This window comes from Barbus barbus (assembly GCF_936440315.1).
Source record: "Barbus barbus genome assembly, chromosome: 37".
NCBI classification, from domain to species: Eukaryota; Metazoa; Chordata; class Actinopteri; order Cypriniformes; family Cyprinidae; genus Barbus; species Barbus barbus.
The window spans coordinates 10130946-10156178 of NC_136715.1; the positions used below are offsets into that span (position 1 = coordinate 10130946).

Consider the following 25233-nt stretch of genomic DNA (forward strand, 5'->3'; position numbering starts at 1 on the left):
TGAAGGCTAGTCACTTTAAGGGTCAATGGTCTCAAAGTCATGCTCATATTCACACTAAACTCAGAGAGAACAAGCTTTGCACGGCAATCAAAGAATCAACATTTAGCTGGCACTGAAATTCAGTTTAATTCATTTTCTCAATTCATGATTGACGAAAGTGAGCAAGATAAGGCATAATAAGGCATTTGAATTTGAACAAAATTACTTTTTACAGATTAAACATTACAGCTAGTAAAGACCATTAAGAATGAGTTTGATTTTTAAAAGATTCAATTGCATTCTTTGTACTCTCAGACAGTCAGGTACTACGGTATTTTGCGTGATGATTTCTTTCTTGACAATTCTAAAATTAAATAGTGACAGTAAACACTAGCCTTGTGATTATGTTATCTGGACCAACTCTTCTGATGTTGATCCTACAGTTACTGACAATGTTCTTGACGTGAGCTTTGGCCCTCAAACTCACTAAACAGAACATAACTAAGAGCCTTCATCCAAGATGCAGTCCCAGTTTCACAGATGAGGACAGGTAGGTGAAGAATATTTGCAAAATCTGGCAGTTAGACCTGTTGACCTTGAACAGTTGCAACATTATTGTGTGTGAGTATAAGTGTGTTGCTTCATTGGGGGGAGGGGGGCAGGTGTTAGAGAAGGCTGCGAAGGCTGTTTATTTGACATTGGCCTTGATGTAAATGGTAAAAAAACATTTCTTTTTTACAAATAGATCAATTGTGCGAGTTGTCTTTCACTGCACAATATTCTAATGCTTTCATCACTTCCACCATAGACTTGTCCTTCGGCTATTCAGCATCAGGAGTGGCGCCTTGATATGACTTTCCATACAGGCTGCAAATCAATATGCTTTTATATTCTTCTTCAGGAGAGCAATGACATCAGTACACCCCCGTCTGCCTCAGACAAAACTGGTAAACAGTGCACGATACAGGTGACCCTGGACTTTAATAACAAAACAAAAATAATAAATTATCACAAGCGCTTTAGAGTAAAGTGGCCTGCACACACACACACACACACATCATCATGTTACTATAAAACTGTCAAACCAGCAAGGCTAGACTGGGGCAGATGCCAAACAAGGAGGTAGCGCCTACTGTCACTTGTCATAGTATTCAGAAATGAATAGATAAATACCATGAGGCAAAACATCGGCCTTCTATACAAATCTTTGGTAGTGCAGTCTGGAAACAAGTTAGTTGTGGTCAGATTAGTGCAAGAAGTATGTCTGTGTAATCCAGACTTTTTGTTGTTGCTGTTGTCGTTGTTAACATATACCTAAACTTATTAATTTATTCCTCTTCTTGGCTTAATAATTTACTTTAATTTAGGGACTGGTAGAATTAATATCATTAAAGTAATCTATGAAAGCTTGCCAGATTTTATAAAAATTCTCTTCTATCTTTTTCAAAGAGAATGTGATTTTCTCTAGCTCCAAATGCTTCATGACATATCTCACCAGATGGAGGTGTGTAGGTACAGCTTTATGTTTCCAGAAATAATTGTAATTTTATAGATAATTAAATAATATAAAATTATATATTAACCCTCTTTGGGATATCGTCATTTATAAATGATGCTAAGAAAATTGCATGTAAAATACAGTTCAACCAACAAAATTTTATATTAGTGATGTCAAATAACACCCCCTTCAACCAGTAAAATTAAACTTTATTAGCCATGTGCTTCACATTTTTGTCAACAAAGTAGTAAAGAAGGCATTAGCACATGTTAGGTCACATGCTCTCAAGGCTCCATATTGAGCTCATTTTAGACTAGAAAATACAAATAAATTCAATTTAAAATATAATTGTACATCCAAATGTGTTTTCTTAATTTTATTTTAAATTTTTTGTCATTTTTAATGCACTTTTATAAAAACAGTAACTCACAGACCAAAAAATCTGAGCATCATCTATAACTGACAAAGTCCTTTAATGGGATGCATATTTGCTGTAGCTGGCACTATTGACCAGCATTGGCAAGAAGTATAATAGCCTTTATGCATGTGTTTTAGGTTCATTTTTGGAAGATGGAGAAACAAATCTGTACTTATTTCATAAGGTAATTGATGGCAGTAAAAGGAGTGCGCCAGATAATCAGGTTGTAGTAATAAAATAAGTTGTTGAGGACCAAGGAAGATAAAAGCGATGAGGATGAGGGCAGTGTTGAAGAATAGGTTGCTATTAAAGTCAGGCATTTGGGTAAATTATCGTATGCCAGTTTAAAAGATGTGACCCATAACCAGATGTCAGAAAAGATGGCATTACTATACTGACAGGCAGTGATGGTCCAATCATGACTGCACAAGTCAACATCTACGTACGTGTGGGATGTGTGACTTTCACTTAAGATAATTGATTTGAAACACGTGCCCCCTCACTTTCAATGGGCATGACGCCTCTGCTCTCAATGTTGGTTATTTTAGCTTTTATAGATTTTTTTTTGGTGACATTAGATGTCCAATCATGTACAGTAGGCACAACCTGTTGTGGCAAAACCACACATCACTACAGGGAATATAGCGCCCCCTATGTGTGCATCAGAGAGAGACAGTGGGAGGTGTCCAGCGCTCTTTAAAACTCTAAACTATTTTTGGCATTTGGGTGGATGGTAACACTCAGACATCAGCCATGCATGGACATCTCCAAGCGTAAAGCTCATAAGAGTTTCAGCAACGAAACGTAACAGTCCCCGCAGCACCAGGAGGATGGCGTACTTTGACAGCAGCTGCCACTGCAGCAGCGAAAGGCGACAGAACAGCATCTTGTACAGCATTTTAAAGAACGACAGTCAGTCTGCGCAATTTGGGAACCAGCCAAGGACCCCGAGGCTCGCCTTGTCCATGCGCGCGTGTGCGTGCGGCTCCAAGAGGAAGGTGTCTCTCCGCTCCCCTCAGACCACATGCAAAGCCGCTTCCGCGGTCCTGGTCAAGACCCTGAAGTTCGTGAAGAACGTGCCGTGTTTCCGGGAGCTGCCGGTGGATGACCAGCACATGCTGGTGCGGAGCAGCTGGGCGCCGCTGCTGGTGCTCGGCATGGCGCAGGACAGGATCGACTTCGAGACTTCGGAGACACAAGAGCCCAGCATGCTGCAGCGGATATTAACGAGCGGACAGGACAAGCAGGACAGCCAGAGTAATAACGGCGGAGTGGCGTTGACCGACGTTCAGGGTATTAAAATGTTTCTGCGGAAATGCTGGGGACTGGACATAAGAACTCAGGAGTATGCGTACTTAAAAGGGGCGATACTCTTCAATCCAGGTGAGATATAGGCTACTTGCCACACTGTCACACCGGAATTGGGACACTTCCAAACTGCCGTTAAGAATGACCGGTTTTATTATGACTCATTCTGAAATTAATTTATTAACATTCATAACAACAACAATAATAATAACAATCATTAATATGATGATGATTATTATTATAAAACCCGAATTAAGAGAGTTCATATAGATGCTTTTAACTGCTTTACATTTAAATCACATTGTAGCCTAATAAATAATAATAATAATAATATCCAAATTAGAACAGTTTATAGTTGCTTTTATCTGCTTTAAATTATCACATTGTAATAATTAATATTAATCATATTAATCATAATAATAATCATAATGCATACATACATGCAAACATGCACATACATACCTAAATTACAGTTCATAGTTGCTTTTAACTTTAACTGGCTTAAATTTAGATCAACTTGTAATTAATTATATTTATAAGCATTAACTGTATAATAAAAATAATGATGATAATACACACAACTAGAGAAATATAAATATTTTAAAAATAGTGCTTTGTTTTGCTTAAGCTGCTTTCAATATAAGTCACATTGAATTATTATCTAATCATATTGTAATAATAATAATAATGTTGGGGTATGTAACAGATCACTAATTCAAATATGAATATATGACAATATATGAATCAAAGTTTCATGACATGTTTCTTTGTTTTTTATGAATTATTTTCAAAAATTCATAATTTTGAGAATTAGAGTACAGGCAATCAAAAGGTATCTTTGCACATCATCAGGTTTTTTCTGGTACAGGATATAACAAGTCTCTTTCCATCACTTGCTCTTAGATGTTGCAGGGCTGCAGTGTCAACATTACATCCAGGCCCTGCAGAGCGAGGCGAACCAGGCACTTAATGAATATGTCAAAATGATTCACCGCGGGGACAGTGCAAGATTCGCCAAACTCTTCCTCGCCCTCTCCATGCTGAGATCCATCAACTCCAACGTGGTGGCCGGTCTCTTCTTCAAACCGGTCATTGGCGCTGTCGACATGGAGGAACTTCTTCTGGAGATGTTTTATGGAAAATAAACTCTAATGCAAATGCCTGGACAGAATGATCAAACTTGGAAGGAGTGGCAGTCAGCAGTCAATGGACAGATTTTGAAAATGACTGATTCCTTTTTACACATGCTATTTTTGTACGATATATAAGAGCTCTCTTTTTGCCTTCTGAGTTGAACTCATCGCTGAATCCAAAGTTGATGACAATGTTTTTTCCATTTGGGGAAAGAGCTTTATAACTTTGTTCTGATTGTGCAGTTTTTTTGTTTGTTTACTTGCTTCCCTGTGATGTCCTGCAGCCTTCTGATGAATGTTATTTAATTCTCTGACACATTGTAATAACTTTCATTAAGAAATCATTAACAAGCATTCATAAGCATTTATGTATTGCATGTAATATATACATTGAAATATAATTACACAAATTAACTAATGACCTGTTTTGCATTTTATAATAATTTTAATTTGTAATAATTTTGGTTGGTATTGTTAATGAAAGTTATTATAAAATGTAAACTATATTTGAATATTAGAAATCATTGAACATTTTTGTTATGCAATGACATAATGAAACAGTTACACACGCTTCACATTTCCCACAACATGATTGACAGGTAGCCTATGTCATTTTTTTGCATCACAGTAACAGTACGATTTCGAAAAACATGTCAAAGTGTCGACAGACCTAAGCACAAATACAAAACAGATATGAAAATAAAATATTAATTAGGAAATAATTGATTGTGGCATTGTTCTTACTTCAGTGTAGTTAACCATACCACTGCATATTTTGTCTATACCCCAGTAGGTGGCAACAAGTTACTCTCTTAATGAGTGACTCATAACGTTTCCTTCAGAAAAAGCGAATATCTTATATCACTGAATCCGTTTAACTTATTCAAACTCACTTAGACGGGAAACAAGGAAATGCTTCGATGTGTGAGTCACTGAATTCACTCAACTGATTCTTTCAAAAACACTGATTCATTCGAAAGTATTGTGCTTTAACAATTTATCCTGCTTTGACATTGAAACAGTTGTGAAAAATATTCAAAAACATTTTCTAGAGTGAATTATCATAGTGCGGTTATAATATTTAAGCAGGTCCTGCAGTGTCCACTCAGAACGTTATTAAGTCATTAGAGAATCATTCGCATCCTGTCTGCTCAGTGAGTCCAATTGTGGATGTTCGTATGGATCAAACCGCCAGAAATAAGTTGAACCAGGTAAGCATCTTTCACCTCGTCAACCTTAGAAAAACAGCAAATATTAATGAGGAAGAATAACTAGGCTCTCTGTGTGTATTTATGAAGACCTTGTAGGGCAGGAGGGAGGAGATGATATATGACTGTTGAGACGAGGAGTCCTCTCCTTCATTCATCCCGCTTTCCAATATACTGTCACCAAATGTATTTTTAATGAGTCTGACTAACTCTGGCGGCCTGTTCTTGAAGGTCGCAGTGACCCCATTTCTTTCCCTGTAACTGTGCAGCTAAGCATTCTGTGTCAGATATTCACCTTATGTATGGAATTGTGGCTCTGTAGCTTTAGTCATGGCACAAGGTTAGTCTGGTATTATAAAGCGCTGTTCTAGTCATTGTTGGAGCATAAAATTACAGAAAAACATGTGAAAGAAATCTATTAGGCTGCATTGAAATGTCCTTGTACAATAAAATAAAACAAAATAAACATAATTAGACACAAATCCAAGATGACCGAGAGAGAGTGTTGCTCTGCCTCCTTTTCATATAAAATAAAATACAGACACTACAAATGTCTAATGGTTGAAGACTTAGCTGAGCCAGGTACAGGTGAGATCGAAGAGAAGAGAGCTTGTCATAGTAGGTTGTATAGCTTCATAACTTAATCGTTGAGCCACTGATGTCACATGGACTATTTTAATGATGACCTTACTACCTTTCTGAGCCTTGAATGTGGTTGCATGTGTTGCTGTCAGTGCAGGGTTAAAAAGCTCTTGGATTTCATCAAAAATATCTTAATTTGTTTTCCGAAGATGAACGAAGGTCTTTTGAGTTTGGAACGAATTGAGGGTGAGTAATTAATGACCGAATTAAAATTTTTGGGTGAACTAACCCTTTATTACTTTTATTCAGCAAGTACATGTTAAATTGCTCAAACGTGACACTTTTACATTAATGCATTTTTTTCTCCAATATATGCTTTCCATTCATCAAAGAATCAAAAAAAAGCATTAAGGTTTACACAAAAATATTTAGCAGCACAACTGTTTTTAACAGTGTATGCAAATTCAAATATGCTTCCTGTAGTTGCGTCACACATTTGACGTCAAATACCATTGGCTTTCATGTATCACTATACTGACACTGATGTCAAACCTGGCTACTCATTTAGAATATTTCTTAAATATTTGTCATGATCATTGTCTTTTTTCATAAATCTCCACGAATGGTTGCTTGTCTCACTTGGCTAGCTGTTTATCCTTTAATCTGTGTTAATTTATGTCTGCTTATACAGTCTGTTTAAAAGCATTCTCTGGGGCATTGGTCTGAAGTGCTGTAATCTGATTTTATGAGATGCTATGTTAAGTTCTCTTTCCATTCTCACACACAGGGAAGGTGATGACAGCCATGATCAGCAGACCCAACATTTCACAGAAACTTAATGGCTGTAGCACACTGAAAAACCCCACCCTCTATCATTGGTATACAAATGGTCTCCTGTGTTCCTCTAAATGTATTTTAATGAACATCCAGCTGGTTTGAGGGATAAGCAAATCTTTGAACTTTTTAAATAGATTAGTCTATTTTATTTATCAAACTTTTGCTCAAAAAGGCTGTTCAGCACTCACAATCAGTATTTATTTGACAGCACACATAAAAATCATAGCTTTCAAGAATTTTTCACACAATCATGACAATTTTAGTTTTAAATATTTCCTATTTTCTCTCTAATACACGCCAGCATTATTTTTTTTAGATACTTTAGTATTTATTTTCGATATACTTCCTGTAGTTTAAGATTTTAATTGTACAATTTAATTAATTTTTGTTATGCGTTTTTGTCTTTTTTGTTTTTCCAATATTTAGTGTCAATCTATTTTTTGGTTTTAGCTTTAGCAAGTACTTCATCTTATACAAGTTATTTGATGAACATTCTAATTTTCATGTTTGTTTTTTAAATTTACATTTTACAGTCTCAGTAAACAAAACAAAAAAAAATAATCACAATCCACTGGTCTGTGAAACATTTATCCGATCTAATTGGTTTATAGTTAAGGTCCATTTGATTTGACACATTCATGTTATCAATATTCCATTCATGTCCTTCTTATTTTTCAGTTACTGTAAAGCCCCATGTTCATGTGTTGGCATCTAGCACATGCTTGAAAATACATGCCACATTCGTGGGCAGCGTTCACCATCATCCTGACATGCAGCTCTATAGTGGCATCTCTTTGCTACAAGAGACCTTTGAAATATTTATCTGCTTTCCTTGCCAGCAGAAGTCACTGCTCTTTAGTAGCATTTCAGCAGGTGGCATGATAAGAGAGTTGTCTGTGCCAGGGTCCCGATTATATCCTGCTGAGCGACTCTTCTGATTGCAGCTGGAGGAAGAAATGATGTGTCATTCTGTCTTCTAATGTTTTAATATATGCACTTTGAGCGGTGTTATAGTAACATCGAATGCAAACCGGTTTTGTTCAGCAGTCATTGCACAATCCTCACATATTTTCACTACAGTGTCCACACAGTCATTCTCAGGCTTTTGAAACCTGTGAATACATCAACAGTATACAATTTAATGAGTAAAATATTTAACGACCCATATTAAAGGCACAGTTCACCCAAAAATGAAATTTTGCTGAAAATGTACCCACCCTCCAAACAGGTAAGAATGTCACAGCAAGTAATCCACATGACTCCAGTCCATCAATTAAAGTCTTGTGAAATGAAAAGCTGAGTATTTGTAAGAAACAAATCCACCATTATGGTGTTTTAACCTTTTTTTTTTTTGCAGTCCATAATCTATAAAAATGCTTCCTTCAGTCTCCTGGTGTCCTGTTGCGGTAAACGGTACTTGATCTGTGCATATTTCTCTCTTGATTCAGATAAGACATTTTCACTGGAGAAAGCAACATTATGGATGGAGAAAATTAACCATTTCAAGTTAAAGAACTCTTAATCATGGGTTTGTTTCTTACAAACATACAGCATTTCACTTCACAAGATATTAACTAATTGACTGGAGACGTATGGATTATTGTAATGTTTTAATCTCATTCTGATTGATTGGTGAGCAAGTGATGTAATGCAAAATTTCTCCAAATCTGTTCTGATGAAGAAACAAACTCATCTACATCTTGGATAGCCTGAGGGTGAGTACAATTGTTCAAATGTTCATTTTGGGGTGAACTATTCTTTTGCTGAAGTAAAATATTCAAATATAATATGAATATTTCAATGGTAAAACAGAAAAACAACCTGGGTACTAGACGCTCTTTTACTTTTGCTATGGATAAGATGTAGGGTCCAATTTGTCGTGCAATGGTTGTCAAGCAGGAATTTTCTTGCTTCAACTGCAGAAGGTCATGGAGCTGTGCTGTAATTAGCAAACAAATTAGCTGACTAATTAGTGGAAGGAAACAGCTTAACATGCATGGTAAAATGAACCCTGAGGCAGCACAGACACCTTGTTGTTTTTTCCTCACCTTCGTAGATCTCTTGCTCTTTGGTTACTCTTTGAAAGGTTACATCCCATATCTAGAAACACATCCAGAATATGGTAAGCTGCTGCTGTGTTTTGAAAGAATAATGTTTTTGATGAAAATTATAATTTAGCCTCACCTCCTCAAATATAGCCCTCTGGCTCTGCACAGCAGAGTACTGAGATGCGATCTGTTTGTCAATGTGTAGAGACCTTTCCAGGATCTCATCCATAGCGTCCGTGTTGATGAGAGAGTGATGTATTGTTAAGTCTCTGTGCATCTCCTGAACCTCGTCCTTCAGCCTCTGGACCTCTGTCTGAAGAACCTGGTGCATAAAAAAATATCTAGAATTAATAAAATACTGTGGCGGGAGGAGCCAACGACAGACACAGTGGGCGTGGCGTCAAGCCTCGGAGAGGTTTTTATTAAACAATATATCAAAATAAAGTGTCCAGAGGGGGAAAAGTGTCCAAAATAAACAGGGATCTGGTGTCCTCGTCGTGCTGCGGGGCTGTGCAGGAGGGCAGTGTTCAGGAGGGAAGGGTCCAGGGAAGGGGCGGAGTCCGGTGGCCGCACGCGCTCCCCTCTCGGGGCCTGGAGCGAGTGGCGGCGGCGTCTCTTGCGCGGCTTCGTCCATCTTCGGAAATCCCGGCGCTTCTGGGGAGATTCGGCGGCCCAGCATCCTGGCCCGTCAGCCGCCTAACGGGTGCGGCAGTCCTCCTCGACGCTCCCTTCCTGGACCCACGAGGACACCAGCGTGCATGCACGGGGGAGAGACCGGTCTCCCGAGGAGAGGCGCGTTCGGCATTTAACGGCGGCGGTGATGAGGCTCTATTCACGTCAGGTGCGCCTCATCACACGCCGCCAGCCCTGGCTGTTTCAGCGCCCCTCCTCTCTCACACACCCACTCCTGTCGGGAGCCTGGTGAAGGGCGGCGAATATGGGACTGGGTGGTGATGATGGACAGGGGGGAGGCAGCCGACTCGTCACAATACACATATACGTTATTTTAAGGGACACTCCTGCCGATAGTGACCCCCGGCGGACGGCCAGGGTGGCGCGGGCAGGACAGACCACAGGGGGTCGAGGGGTAGAAATTTATTGCTGGCCATTTTGGCCGAGACAGGACAGACGGGCCCATCTCGGGAGCACCGTGAGCGGGCACCGCCGCCTCAGGTGGTTCGAGAGGGGCCACCGCCACCTCAGGTGGTTCAAGAGGGGCCACCGCTCTCCTCGGGAGGATCGTGAGCGGCCTCCGCCGCCTCAGGAGAATCCTGAGGACCACGTATCTAGTTCCCTCAGCTCCTTCCAGTTTACAGGCTCATCCAGGCCCGCTAGAAACAGGTGGATGAGGGTACTCTCTCCAATCCCTAGCCCCTGGCCTGCATAGAAGAGGTCTTCGGCATACTGCCCAAAGGGGCGATTTTTTTATGGGCAGGTATGCGGCCCACTGGCTATGGTCTGGTTCCTCTGTCGTCAGGGAGCTGGGAATAAAAGGATTCCAATCACTGCTGAATCTTCAAGTGGTTGGTACGTTCTGTCACGGTATGAATGGGAGGCAAAGACTCAAATGCAATAGATGGGTTTTTATTCTTATAACAGAAAATAAACAAATCAAACCACCCCGAAGGGGAACACCAAAATTTCAATAAACACACAGGGAAAAGCCAGGGAGCAGGCAATAAAGGTTCCAGGCAGACATCAGGGAAATATTGTGAGACGTACCAACCCCAGAAAGCAAACACAGGGAGCTTAAATGGGGGAAAAGGCAATCAGGTAAATTAGGAAACAGCTGGGCAGAATGGTGAGTGCTAGGAGAACATGTAGCCTGTGACAATGGGGAACAGCTGAGGGTGTAATCATGAGTGACAGGTGAATGGAATCTGGAGACTTGAGTCCGGGAGGATGGGAGATGGCGACCTCTTGTGGTGAGAGGGAGAAGATTATTATTTATGAATCATTAAAAAAATGATGAGGCTAACATATAAAAAAAATTGACAATTTTTTAAAAGACTGATAATTGTTTAACTTTGTCAATGTTTAGGAGTACAGTAACGTATCCAGACCTTACACACACACAGAATAAAAGCCATAAAACTCTTGTTTTGAAATTGACTTCATGTGGTCTGTAAAAGACTATATGGCTGCATTTATTATTGAATGAGGACTAATTCTTACCCTGTAGCTCTTCTCAAAGTTGCGGCAGTGCTCAGTGAAGGGTGACTCTATGCCCTCAGCCAGCAGCACCTTGGTGCAAATGTTTCGGTGAAAGGTGGGCCTGCAGCCAAAAGGCATTTCACTGAGAGAAGGGGACGGGCACGACATAAACAGAGGGGACAGCCTAAGGTAGGATAAGAAAGAGACAAGTATGACAACCCTCTATTTAAAAAAAACTCCCTAAAAAAGTCTAAATTGTTTTACTTATCCTGATAACATTCTTATTTGTCACCTGTTGGGCTTTTGCAATGCTCTCGTGAAGATTTGGACTTGGCAGCTACTGACAACGGGTTACAAATGTGCAGATCCTCAAATATGCTGACACCAATAAACAAAAGTATATTTAACAATGCTAAATTAGTAACAATTTTGATAAAAAGTTAATAAACAATTAAATGTACATAAAAAACTATTTTGCTATCTTTATAATTTTTTTTTAACCAAAACTATATTTTACAGTAAAGACTTTATAATAAATTTACATGTAATGCAGTGTTGTTTTAATATTACTATTGAATATTAATATATTACATACATATTACTATATTAAATATTATCAATACAATTAATATTAATATTTACTAATATTTTGAGTTTTGTTTTGTATTTGAATTGTATATTAAATTGAGTAATTATGTTAATTTGATTACTTTTTTATATTTGTACTTAGCTTTCATTTTTTATTTACATTATCAAATAAGTTTTAATTAAATGATTACATTTAAATTGTAAAGGTTTAGTAATTTTAGTAATTCTACAGTTAGCCAAGGCAACATTTCTACTCTTTGTTTACATTTTAAGTTTAGCTCATATTTAATATTTAATAAAGTCTAATATTTATATTTTCTTTTATTAAATTTTTTAATAGCTTTAGTAAACAATACCAACACTTATTTAAAAAAACAACAACAACAACTATGTTCTAAGCCTAAAGCAGAGCAATAACAGATTATATAAAAAGCAACCATCAAAACATTGATATTCAGACTTATTTAGAATAAAATTGAACTGAGATTCTGTTGCTTATCACGTTTTCAGAGCTTCATGACCATTGACCTTATATTTAACGGTGCACAGAAATGCAGCATTCCCACCTCTGCATTCACAAAAACTTAGATGGGAATTCCTGAGGTTCAGGAACAGGAATTAAAAGCTTAAGAATGAAAAGCCTATTGAAAGCTCATAATGAAGCAAACATCTAGAAAAAAGAGAGTTACCTTAGTTTCAAAGCTCGTTTAATCTCTCTTTCCTAGTTCCACATACCGTGTCAGTACAAGTCCCACGAGTGAGTCTGGACACTGTATGTTCTCTAAGCCTAAGTGACAAGTGTCCCACCCCCGAACTTTTACCAATCTAAGATGCTGGCACCGGCGTGACATCAGCGGCATAGGAACAAAGTGCTCCCATGGCCTAGCGCCTTTCTGTGAGCTCAGTGCTATGAGCAGAATCTGAGACGCTTCTCTGAAATTCTGTTAAAAATAGTGAGAGAAGCCTGACCTGTACTATCCTGTCTGATGGCGCAGGGACAGGTGGGGGAGGACGTATGTTTGATGGAGGACTTCACAAACCTGAGAACGGTACGGATGATTGATGTGGAAAGTAGTCACAGGGACTTGCGTCATTGGACTCTCTATGGCGAGATGGAGGCTGCTGTGGCGGAATGGCTGTATTCATTCTGATCTCTTATCACTTTGGGTATTCTGTGTAGATGCATTGAGGCTGTAATGCTGAGTCTTTTGTGTAAACGTGCAGAGCAGATGATGTGGCATGGCAATGAAAATTCAATATGGAAACTTTTAATCATGATAGTGGACTAAGAGGATTGGGACTGATATTTTGCAATGGCTCCAACAAATATTTGGACGCTTAGGCCAGACCTAAAATTGTATGACAAGCATTGCATAACAAAAAAAAAAAACATTGCTTCTACAGCCAAAGACCATTGTTTGTTGAAGAAATTGACACTGAAAATCAAGCATGACTGTCAACAAGTTCAGCTGAAGTGTTTTTTTTTTTCTTTCAGTGCTAAAAAAAACAAAACATCTGGCAACACAAAATTATCATAGTGATGAACAGTGAACATGTCTCGTATTGTAATTTTAATTTTCATATTGTAATTTCGTATTATATTGTGGCATCAAAGGGGCTCTTATATCATATTATATTATAAAATGTCAGAAATGTAATTAATTGTATTTTACAGATGTAAACATTTTGGTTAACATTTTCATCACAGAATTTATGTTCAAATGTACTCACCCACTTCCTTCTGCTACATTATTAAATCATTTATGTATATTACATTATATTATATGATATTATAGATTGCTTAAAGGGATAGTTCACATCCAAAAATGAAAATTTCCCCATGACCCCCTCCCCACCTTTAAACCATCGTATGTGTACAGTATATAACTTTCTTCTTTCGAATGAATACAATAGGAGTGACATTAAAAGTGAATGGGTGATATCAATAGTCTAATAAACTGCATCCATCCATCCATCATAAAAAAGTGCTCCAGACAGCTCCAGGGGGTTAATAAAGGCCTCCTGAAGCGACTCAATGCGCTTTTGAAGAAAAATATCCATATTTAAAACTTTATAAACCGTAATAGCTTCTGCTATCTATCATACTTGCGTTCACGAGAGTGACATTCCAGCGGATGATGTAGGACGTAGCGTAAGCACTAGTGAGAATATTCTAGTCTCACGAGAACCAAGTTTTGTTTACAGCAAAGGAAAACCAATCTCCTCTTGGCCTATGTTGAAATCCTTTGAAATTTTTCCTCACAAATCCTCATTTTGTGCTTCTAATTCGTGACCAGTGCTTTGTTTTGATCTCTCCTCTACGATTCCATGTTCGTCAATTGTCACCAGAGCTTACGCCACTCTCGTGAACGCGTGTATGGTAGTTAGCAGAAGCTAGAAATTACGGTTTATAAAGTTTTAAATATGGATATTTTGCTAACAAAAGCACATTTATTCGCTTCATGAGGCCTTTATTAACCCCAGAGCCGTCTGGAGCACTTTTTAAAGATGATTAAATGGAGTTTATTGGACTTCTATTTGACTATTGAATATCACCCATTCACTTCCATTCCAATGCTTGGAAGAGCCAGGACATTTTTTTAGTATAATGCTGATTGTATTCGTCTGAAAGAAGAAAGTCATATGCACCTTGGATGGCTTGAAGGTGAGTAAATCAGGTGGTAATTTTCATTCTTGAGTGAACTGTCCCTTTAAAATGTTAAGTGAATGGAATAAATACATGCATTGAAGTTAGCCCAAACAAAAACACTAATGTTGTGCAACATAATTATTTTATCCTAGACTTACAGAGCTTTAATAATAAAGTTGTAGATAAAGAACCATTTTCTCAAAAAATATAACATTTAACACTTGAAAATAGTTTCAAATTGTAGGTTAGTTTGTTTATATTACATCTTTAATCAGCATCATAAACTAGTGATATTTTACTAAATTGGCCAATAACAGAAAGGCTTGTTATAGGAGTCAAATGGTGTAACCGGTTACACCACTTGACATTTCAATTTAAAATCAAATTTGACATGCATTATCATACTTACATCGGACACCGATGTAAGTACATGGCCTTGGTGGGAATATTTCAAATGTAATTTTTAAAGTTAATACTCATTTTCATAATAATAATGAATTATTAATGTATTTCTGGGGTCATACCATTTGACATGTGTACCTAACAATACCTGTCCATACTCTAAAAAATGTCAAATTATCTCACATTTTAAAGAGAGTTACTAACCTTTGCATGCAACAGTTAGTATCACCAGAGGTCCTTCTCTGTGATATAATTTCCTGTCACATGATCTTCTTGCAAAACATTAACAAAATGGCTCCTTGAATGGTGGTTACACCACCTTGACACTCAAGGAATTTGTCTTGACTCCCCTAATTCCCCAAATTAATTATAATATTCAGAACAATGGTGCTCCATTTACTTTTATTTACTAAATAGTACTAATGTACGGTTATACCCAACTAGCTGATCTGGTTTTTTATTGAGAATTTCAATTTTTTTAAACAAGATAAATTTTTTGGTACAAGGTTTTTACACCACATTGACATTTTTGCAATAATCCCCCAAATATTCTCTCAAAATGAATTAAAATCAGTTGTAATTAAATTTTAGACTTGGTCCAGAAAAACGAGAATGTATGCAATTAATTTTCATATTTATTTTGAAATTTTAACCCTTTTAAATTTAATTAAACCATATGGACACAAAAAAAATAGCGTCATGTCATTGACCCTTGGAGAGAAAGTTGATGAGAAGATGAAGTACAATATGACGTCAAAAAAATCGTTCAGCCGTTTTGGCGGAAGTGATGAACTGCAAGCTTTCAGTGCTTATATCTTCTAAATGTGGATGTTGTCACTGTTTTGGAGCACACTGGAATACAGATAACCTTAAGACTAACACATTGATACTAACACCCAAAAAAACTTCAATTGTGATTTCGCAATAGTTCACCCAAAAAAGAGAATTCTGTAATTACTCACTTTTCACCCACATGTGTATGTTCCAAACCCGTAAGATCTTCGTTCATCTTTAGAACACAAATTAAGTTATTTTTAATGAAATCTGAGAGCTTTCTGACCCTGCATAGACAGCAACACAACTGACACGATATTGTCAAAATGGTTAAAATTATTAACGACATTGTTGACATCAGTGGTGCAACCATCATGTTATGAAGCTTTGAGCTTTTTGTGTGCAAAGAAAACAAAAATAATGACTTTATTCAACAATTGCATGGCCCTTTCTGGGCCATAAAACATTTGAGTTGCGTTGCTGTCTATGCAGGATAAGAAAGCTCTCGAATTTCATCAGAAATATATATAAAAAATATATAATAATATATATTATTTTCATTTTTGGGTTAACTATTTAATTCAGTACTGGTGTGCTGTCTGTAAAGCAGCTCTCTGTGAACGCTGGCATCCGACAAGTGCATATGTACAGAAAGCCGCCTCAGACTTTTGAGGAGTGACCTCGTAAACACAGTCTTAAATTAGTTAAAAAGTCCTAAATTACTGTAAAGAGTTGGGAGAAAACCTGCTGCAGTCTGTGTCATTGATGTAAATCACAGAACAAAAGAAAAAGAGAAATCACTTCAATGCTTTTCGATGATTACCTTTTGTTTCTTGATTAAAGACTATATTCAGCGTATAGTTTACCATTTATAGTGTATGTGAATATTGTATTTAAGTTCACTACTTTTCAAAACCTATTACACGTTAAAAACAATGGCTTTCAGTTGTATTGTAATGTGGAATGGCAACAATTAATGACTAAAATTTAGGGAAAAAAGCATTTAATAGAGACATCAGTAGCAGTATTGATATCATTGATACTGGCCTTCATAAATAATAGACTATTTATAAAAAAAGATTAAACATGTATTTAAAATATACCATCTTTATATTGTTTCTACATTAATTTGGAGATTCAATGTGAAATTATGACAATATAAAAATATTAACATGCAATTAATCATGATTAATTACAGAAAAGTGTATGATTAATTAGTTATTTTGTGCAATTCATTTGTAATTTTTTAATCAAATGACAGCACTAATATATATATATATATATATATATACTGTATATATACACATACATATATGTGTGTGTGGTTACAGATATGTTTAGTTAGTTTAAGTTTCATTGACTTTTAGTTTCTATTCAGTTGTTCCTGTGTTCTTTTGTTTGATAATATATATAAAATGTCCTTTTTGATACTTTCTGGTGTCAAACTTTATGGAACATGTCTACAGTTCCTGTAAAAATAATTGTTTTAATGGCAAGTTCATTCAAGTTAGGCCTGAGAAAAGATAATAATGGATATTTGTTATCTAACTCAAATTCTAATGTCCAGATACTTTGGGGCTGTTGTATGACCAATGACTAAAAAAACCCCTCAGAATTCGTTTCACAAGCTAGAACTGCAGCTAACATTCATCAGCCCTGAAAATAGCTACTACACTCTGCAGATAGACAGGAATCAATGCAGACATTAAGCAGATATCCCTCTCTTCTGGTTTCTTGGAAAAGTGCTTATCAAAACTCCATATAGTTCACTCCATGGTAACATGAGTTTGATACAACCCAGAATTCAATGAGATCTGAGGTGGATTCAGAGAATAGGAATTTAGGATCACATCCCTTTCTTTCGTAAACTCTGTTCGTATAGCACTCATATGCAGCTATATTATGAATAAGGCTCTGAAGTGCTCCAGTCAGTGGCATAACTCTCTGAGTCCTTCTCCCGGAATGAGAGCTTTCCAGGAAGTCTGGCTCCTGTGTCCCTGTGCCTCATGTTATCACCTCAGCTCCTGGCACCTCACAGACACAGGACTAACTCTGGCTATTACAGGACAGTTGTCACCTGGTGCTTGTCAGGGAAAGTTACAAAAATATTTCTCTGTTTAGGAGCTTAATAACCGGCTGAGTAAGCACCAGAGTAATGCCAGTGTCTCCTTCCTGTTGTGTGCTTTCAGCTCTGAGTCATTAGACAGAATTCACACGAAATGGGGGTCTTTTGCTACCCTAAGAAGTAATCAAACATAGAATTATTATAACAACAAATAAACTTGTGATTTAAAAATGTAACAAAACTATGTATTCTTTCATCAATATTACATAAAAAGTCAATTAAATATTATTTTAAATAATGTAAATAGCATTTATGATGATTAGGTAAGGTTTTTGGCCTGTCCCTCACTATGGTTTTTCTTTTTCAGATGTTTAATTTGCAAAATGAAGGTAAAATTCTATAAAAATCATATGTGCACATTGTTCTAAATACAGTTTCCTTGTTAAGCAATGTTTTTGGTATAAGTATAAATTTTTTTCTGTATAATATAAATCATTTTATTGGTCTGGACCCATCAATACATTATTAAAAATAATAATATAAAATGATTATACATATATATATATATATATATATATATAAATATATATACACACAGTGGGGAAGAGAAGTATTTGATCCCCTGCTGATTTTGTACGTTTGCCCACTGACAAAGAAATGATCAGTCTATAATTTTAATGGTAGGTTTATTTGAACAGTGTGAGACAGAATAACAACAACAAAAATCCAGAAAAACGCATTTATAAAAACGCGTTATAAATTGATTTGCATTTTAATGAGTCAAATAAGTTTTTGATCCCTTCGCAAAACATGACTTAGTACTTGGTGGCAAAACCGTTGTTGGCAATCACAGAGGTCAGACGTTTCTTGCAGTTAGCTACTAGGTTTGCACACATCTCTGGAGGGATTTTGTCCCACTCCTCTTTGCAGATCCTCTCCAAGTCATTAAGGTTTCGAGCCTGACGCTTGGCAACTCGAACCTTCAGCTCCCTCCACAGATTTTCTATGGGATTAAGGTCTGGAGACTGGCTAGGCCACTTCAGAACCTTAATGTGCTTCTTCTTGAGCCACTCCTTTGTTGCCTTGGCCGTGTGTTTTGGGTCATTGTCATGCTGGAATATCCATCCATGACCCATATTCATTGCCCTGGCCCTGACGGTACATGGCCCTGTCAATCGTCCCTTTGATGCGGTGCAGTTGTCCTGTCCCCTTAGCAGAAAAACAACCCCAAAGTATAATGTTTCCACCTCCATGTTTGACGGTGGGGATGGTGTTCTTGGGGTCATAGACAGCATTCTTCCTCCTCCAAACACGGTGAGTTGAGTTGATGCCAAAGAGCTGGATTTTGGTCTCATCTGACCACAACACTTTCACCCAGTTCTCCTCTGAATCATTCAGATGTTTATTGGCAAACGTCAGACGGCCTGTACATGTGCTTTCTTGAGCAGGGGGACCTTGTGGATGCTGCAGGATTTCAATCCTTCACGGCGTAGTGTTACCAATTGTTTTCTTGGTGACTATGGTCCCAGCTGTCTTGAGATAATTGACACGATCCCTTTAAGAGAGTGCTCCTAATCTCAGCTCTTTACCTGTGTAAAAGAAACCGGGGAGCCAGAAATATTGCTGATTGATAGGGGATCAAATACTTATTTCACTCATTAAAATGCAAATCAATTTATAACTTTTTTGAAATGCGTTTTTCTGGATTTGTTGTTGTTATGCTGTCTCTCACTGTTCAAATAAACCTACCATTAAAATTATAGACTGATCCTTTCTTTGTCAGTGGGTAAACGTACAAAATCAGCAGGAGATTAAATAATATTTTTAGGTTACACTTTATTTCGATAGTCCACTTTAGACATATAAGTAACTATAAGTAACTTTTTAACTACATGTCAACTACATGTCTACTAACGCTCAGAGTAGACTGTTAGGGTAGGTTTATGGTTAGTAGAATAAGTTGACATCACATAGCCAGAGCAACTGTTGTTACCCAAAAGGTCGATGCGGGTGGCGCTAAAAGCTCAGAAGACTGTATTGAGCACGAGCGTAAAGGTGTTGAAAAGAATAATTTTTCCACTTTTTTTTTTTTTTTTGCAAAAACTTTATTAACATTATAAGTAAACATCAATAAACATAGTATAATAATAAAAAAATCCATGTCGTGACCCCAGGAATGCGACAGAATGGAGATATTCCTGGGGTCACACCATTTCTTGTTGATCATGAAACACACTCCTCCACCCCTGGATTTACCGGCCTCTGCTGTTCTGTCCATCCGAAAAACAGAGAAGTTATCACTCAGCATTACAGCAGTGTCCGGGACCGAGGACGAAAGCCATGTTTTGGACAAAACCCTTATGTCCCATTGGAAACTAATCCTTGCTCTAAGATTGTCCATCTTATTCTCCAAGGATTGGACATTTGCGAGCAGAATGCTCAGAAGAGGAGGACAGTGAGCCCTTTTCCTGAGTCTATCTCGAATCCCAGAGCGTTTCCCGCAGTGTTTCTTGATCCGTCGCCTCGGGGGGTTGTTGTTCATCTCTGCGTTCCGAAGAATCTCAAGAGGCCATGAAGGATTCCTGGATAAAGTGTCCTGGAACAGGTTGGTGTAGCGGTTTCCAATGTCCAAAAGTGTTTCTATGTTATAGGTGATCAGTGCCGACGTGAAATGTGTAAAAAGAGAAAGTAAAAGTAAGTAAAAAAAAAAAAAAAAAAAAAAGCCATTTTGGATTCGTTAAGTTTTGGATTCATTAAGTTTTTGGATCTCTAGATTTATTTATGAAGATTTATTTATCTAGATTTGAACTTTGACCTGTGTGATCAGCATCACTGCTGTCATTGGAAGCTTTAGGCAAATCAGACTCTATTACATTAATTTCCAATGGATTTGGCATTATGTAAATATAATGAACTGAAATCAGTGTGCTGTGTTGTGCAGTTGTTTCTGTTTCGCAAACAATTTATTTGATCAGCAATCGAGTTATGGTTAAACTTGAAAGACTTGAGTATGTGCGTGCATGATTGACCACATCAGAAAGCAACGTAATTATATTTATAGAAATATGAATTTTAATATATACTATATTTGTACTTGAGGCAAACTGTTACATTTATTATTATTATTATTATTTTATTTAACTTTTTAGCAAATAGACAGTAGTACGGTGGCCGAGAGAGCTCAACTTCAGAAAACACATGCAAATAGAAAAAGCACCAGCAAATCAAGAAAACATTTTCATCAATTTGACAGAAGGTGGTGCAAATGCTCACAATGCAAGCAAATAAAGAATTTTATTTGCAGCGCGTTTCTTTGTTTGGTTGTGTTCTAAGTATTTACAGTGCGTTTCTTTATTTGGTTGTGTTGTGAACATTTGCAGTGCGTGTGTTGTCAAATTGATGAAGTTGTTTTCTTAACCTCTTAAGACCCTGCAGCCACATATGAGGACATTATATTTTAGTGAATTTCTCTGAGACTATACATGCCACAGTTCAAGCTCGTACCCCTCCCTATTCCTCGCCGACCCTGGTCTCACCTGGGAATAGATTTTGTAACTGATCTCCCTGAATCGGAAGGTAACACCTGCATTCTAGTAGCAGTAGACCGCATTTCTAAAGCATGCAAATTGATACCTTTTCGTGGATTGCCCATGGCCTTGGAAACTGCAGAACCTCTTCCATCAGGTATTCAGGAACTTCGGAGTGCCAGACGAAATAGTATCGGATCGCGGTCCACAGTTCGTCTCCTCAGACGAATGGCCAGGCTGAGTGGAAGAGTGGAAGAGCTTACTGCCAAGAAGATCAATTCAGCTGGAGCTGTTTCCTCCCGTGGGCCGAGTATGCACAAAATTCCCTCTGACAGAACACCACCGGCCTCTCGCCTTTCCAGTGCATACTCGGTTACCAATCCCCGCTCTTCCCGTGGATGGGAATTATACTACCAGTTGTTGACTACTGGTTCCGGGCGAGCGAGAGAGTGTGGGACTCAGCACACATCCACCTCCAGCGGGCAGTGCGGAGACATAAAAGCTTTGCAGATGCCTGACGCACTCCAACTCCCATCTACCACCCTGGAGACGGGGTGTGGTTATCCACCCGCGACCTGCGACTCCGCTTGCCCTGTAGGAAGCTAAGTCCCCGCTATATTGGTCCGTTCAAGATCCAGAGGCAGATAAATGAGGTCACATACCAGCTCCAACTACCCCCCAGATATCGAATTCACCCCACGTTCCACGTTTCCTTGATCAAACTATGTTCTTCTCTCACTCCAGATCAATACGAGCTGGACGAGCCTCCTCCTCCTGAAATACTGGACCAGCCATCTGTGTATCAAGTCCGCAACATCCTGGATTCGTGGCGACAGGGAGGCCGGCTGGAGTATCTCATGGACTGGGAGGGCTACGGACCCGAAGAGCAATCCTGGGTGGCAAGGGACGATACCCTTGATGGTATGTTATTACAGGAATTCCATCGTATCCATCCTGATCGTCCCGCACCCAGAGGCTGTGGTCGCCCCCGTCGCCGTATGAGGGCGTCAGGAGCCGCCCCTGGAGGAGGGGGGTAGTGTCAGAGAGTCACAGTCACAGTCACCGCCGTCAACAGCAATCACCAGATCACAGTCACCTGAGTTCTAATCACCCGGACCTGCAGTCCCTCATCAACACTCCTATAAACACCACTCTCTCTCTGACACTCATCGTCTGGTCTACGGTTCACTATCTCGAACAGTAACCAGACTCCGTATGTACTTACCTGTGTTTACTTACCCTATAGACTTCCCCGCTATTCTCCAGCGAGGATTCACGGATCTCAGGATCTCTCTCCACTCCCCTGTGAACGAGACAGATATCAGTTCTCAACAAGACAATCGGAATTAGTCTTAGCATCAAGATACTCACCTGCTCATCACTCTCCTCATGATCTGCTTTGCCTGTTAATAAATCATCCTGTTGTTTCACTTACCTGTTGTTTCTGCCTCTGTTTGTGACACATATCTGGACACTGGGACTAAAAGCATGTTTATTACGCATTTTGGGAGACAACAAATGAATAGGGAAATAAATTATATTTCAATATTCTCTGAAATATGATATATTATTATGAAAATCTGGTCAATTATTACTCCCATTATTACACTTCTTTTTTCATTACGTTGCCCCAAAAACACATTAATATGCAAATTAGATTTAGTTTATAGATACATTGTATATAATGAGAAAACCCATTTATGGCCATTTAACGCACATTTTGCATAAAGAAAAAAGGTATATCAAATCATTCTGTTATATAGTTGAGAATCATCTCTATACAAAGTTTGGTAAAAAAAAAAGAAAAAAAAAATCTTAAACTAAAAATGTATTGGTGATTTGAAAAATCAATTGTTTTTTCCCCATGCATGTTCATTCATGTCTTTTTAGTTTTGCAAAGAAATTGAGTCCCGATGTTCTCAACTGAGGACATAGCATAATTTATGAATGAAATATAATTTTTTACTTTTTTTTTTTTACATTATTCTAAATGCTCTAAAGAATTTAAATACATGAAAAAACTATTTTTTTCCTAAAACATTTTTCTCGGGTCTTAAGAGGTTAATTTGCAAGCGTTTTTTTCTATTTGCAGCGGCTTGAGCTCTCTCGACCACCATACAGTAGTATTCATAGTATTCTTGTGGAAATTTCTAATAATACTCCCCATTATCCCCATACCGAACCATACCGAAATATGACCCCAAAACTGCAATACATACCGAACCGTACAGAATTTGAACCATTACACCCTTAGTAAAAACAGTAATATTGTGAAATATTATTGTGATTTACAATAACTGCTTTCTTTTTTAATATATATTTCATCAGTGTCACATGATCCTTCAGAAATTATTTGTTTATTTGGGGCTCAAGAAATATTTATTATTTTTATCAGTGTTAAAACAGTTCATATTTTTGTGGAAACACTGAGAGAGTTTTCTTTTCAGAATTCTTTGATGAACGTTCTAAAGTTTAAATGTATTTTAAACAGAATTATTGTCTAACATTATAAATGATAAAACTTTTGAATCAAAGTCTGTACGTTTTTATATGTTTACATTACTATATTGTTTTATATTAAAATAGACTCAACCTAACAGCAAAAAAAAAAAAAAATTAGTTTATTGTTATCCAAATTATAATTAATTTATTGCAAAAATGTTGTGCAGTTTAGATTTTTACAATAGAAACAAATATTCTTCTAGTTATAAATATCACAACATTTGAAATGAGACCACCATCATACATTAATTAATGTATTTTTCAAAAGCATTTCAGCAAAGTAAGTAACACAGTCAGGACAAGGCCAAACAAACAGAGGTAGAATAACAGTGCTGTCGTATAACATTTCTTGCGTAATACTATGAATGATGTAACAGATAAACTGCTTACCTGTTACTCAAGGCAATTCCAGCAGGTACAGAGCCAGGCCTCCGCTGGCCCAACAACAGAAGAGGCCCTAGACATCGGGCAAACTCAGCATGGTAGTGTTTATCTGTAGGTTCAATGCATCTTTAGTGTCAGACATCTGCACAACGGTCAGTATGTTTGGTTGTGAACTCACCTTACTACTCTGGGCAGGACGAAGCTTGTGAGGAAGCTTTACAATGCTACACAGTCTGTCCATCAACTGCTGTTAAGGGTCATAGAGCATGAATTAAAATCATTAATTTTGTCTTTGAGGCATTACATTATCTGTCAAAAGTTTGGAAAAAAATCTAATTTTTGAATGTTTATGAAAGATGTTACCTATTCTCTGCAAATCTTCATTTATTTAAATAATTTAAACAACGCGACTGCAAAACGACTAATCACAATTAATCGCATTCAAAATAAAGGTTTATGTTGAAATACTATATATGTGTGTTTACTGTGTATATTTATTATGTATATATAAATACACACTCATACATGAATATATTAAGAATTTTTTTTAGATTTATTTATAAAATATTTATATTTATTTATAAGTATAAATATATATGCATACAAATATTTTTTAAAAATATATACATATATGTGCGTATTTATATAATCATGATAAATATACACAGTACAAAGTATGTAAACATAAACTTTATTTTGAATGCGATTAATCACGATTAATAATAGCCCTATTAAACAATAAAGAAATGTTTAAATCAACCAATTAGAATGATTTCTGAAGGATCATGTGACACTAAAGACTGGAGAAATGACTTTTGTAAAATCAGCTTTGCCATCACAGGAATAAATTACATTTTAAAATGTCAAATATAAAAGAGTTATGTTAAATTGTAATAATATTTCACAATATTATAATACTTACTGTATTTTTAATCAAATAAATGCAGCCTGTTTGAGCCTAAGACACTTCTCTCGAAAAATCTTAATTATTACACACGTTTGACTGGTATCGTATTTAAAAAAATTAATTAATTAAATAATAAAGTATAAAGGAGAGATCTTACATATCCCATATCTAAAAACTCATATTTCTTGGCTGAGCTGAGAAAAGCGGAGCAGGTGACCAGGTGCACCTGAGAACAAAGATAAGATATAAAGTCATATGATTTGGGAACG

At 37.2% G+C, this 25233-nt stretch overlaps 1 protein-coding gene and 1 pseudogene across 2 annotated transcripts in view; one reads left to right on the forward strand and one right to left on the reverse strand.

Annotated features, from left to right (window-relative positions):
* Positions 1 to 2615: 2615 nt before the first annotated feature.
* On the forward strand, positions 2616 to 5052 carry LOC306856509 (nuclear receptor subfamily 0 group B member 1-like). The gene is made up of 2 exons (XM_079395848.1): positions 2616 to 3278; positions 4107 to 5052. Exons 1-2 carry the CDS (start codon positions 2726 to 2728, stop codon positions 4346 to 4348), a joined length of 795 nt encoding a protein of 264 aa, XP_079251974.1. The 5' UTR covers positions 2616 to 2725; the 3' UTR covers positions 4349 to 5052.
* Positions 5053 to 6401: 1349 nt separating this feature from the next.
* The window catches only part of LOC306856614 (RING finger protein 207-like), a 32650-nt pseudogene continuing 13818 nt past the window's right edge, over positions 6402 to 25233 (reverse strand). The window contains exons 8-18 of the transcript in view: positions 25122 to 25190; positions 24232 to 24304; positions 24064 to 24166; positions 22411 to 22474; positions 22085 to 22191; positions 11187 to 11349; positions 9148 to 9333; positions 9012 to 9063; positions 8785 to 8902; positions 7995 to 8075; positions 6402 to 7907 (exon numbers count right to left, since the gene is read on the reverse strand). The product of the transcript in view is annotated as an RING finger protein 207-like (transcript). The remainder of the gene's footprint in view (positions 7908 to 7994; positions 8076 to 8784; positions 8903 to 9011; positions 9064 to 9147; positions 9334 to 11186; positions 11350 to 22084; positions 22192 to 22410; positions 22475 to 24063; positions 24167 to 24231; positions 24305 to 25121; positions 25191 to 25233) is intronic.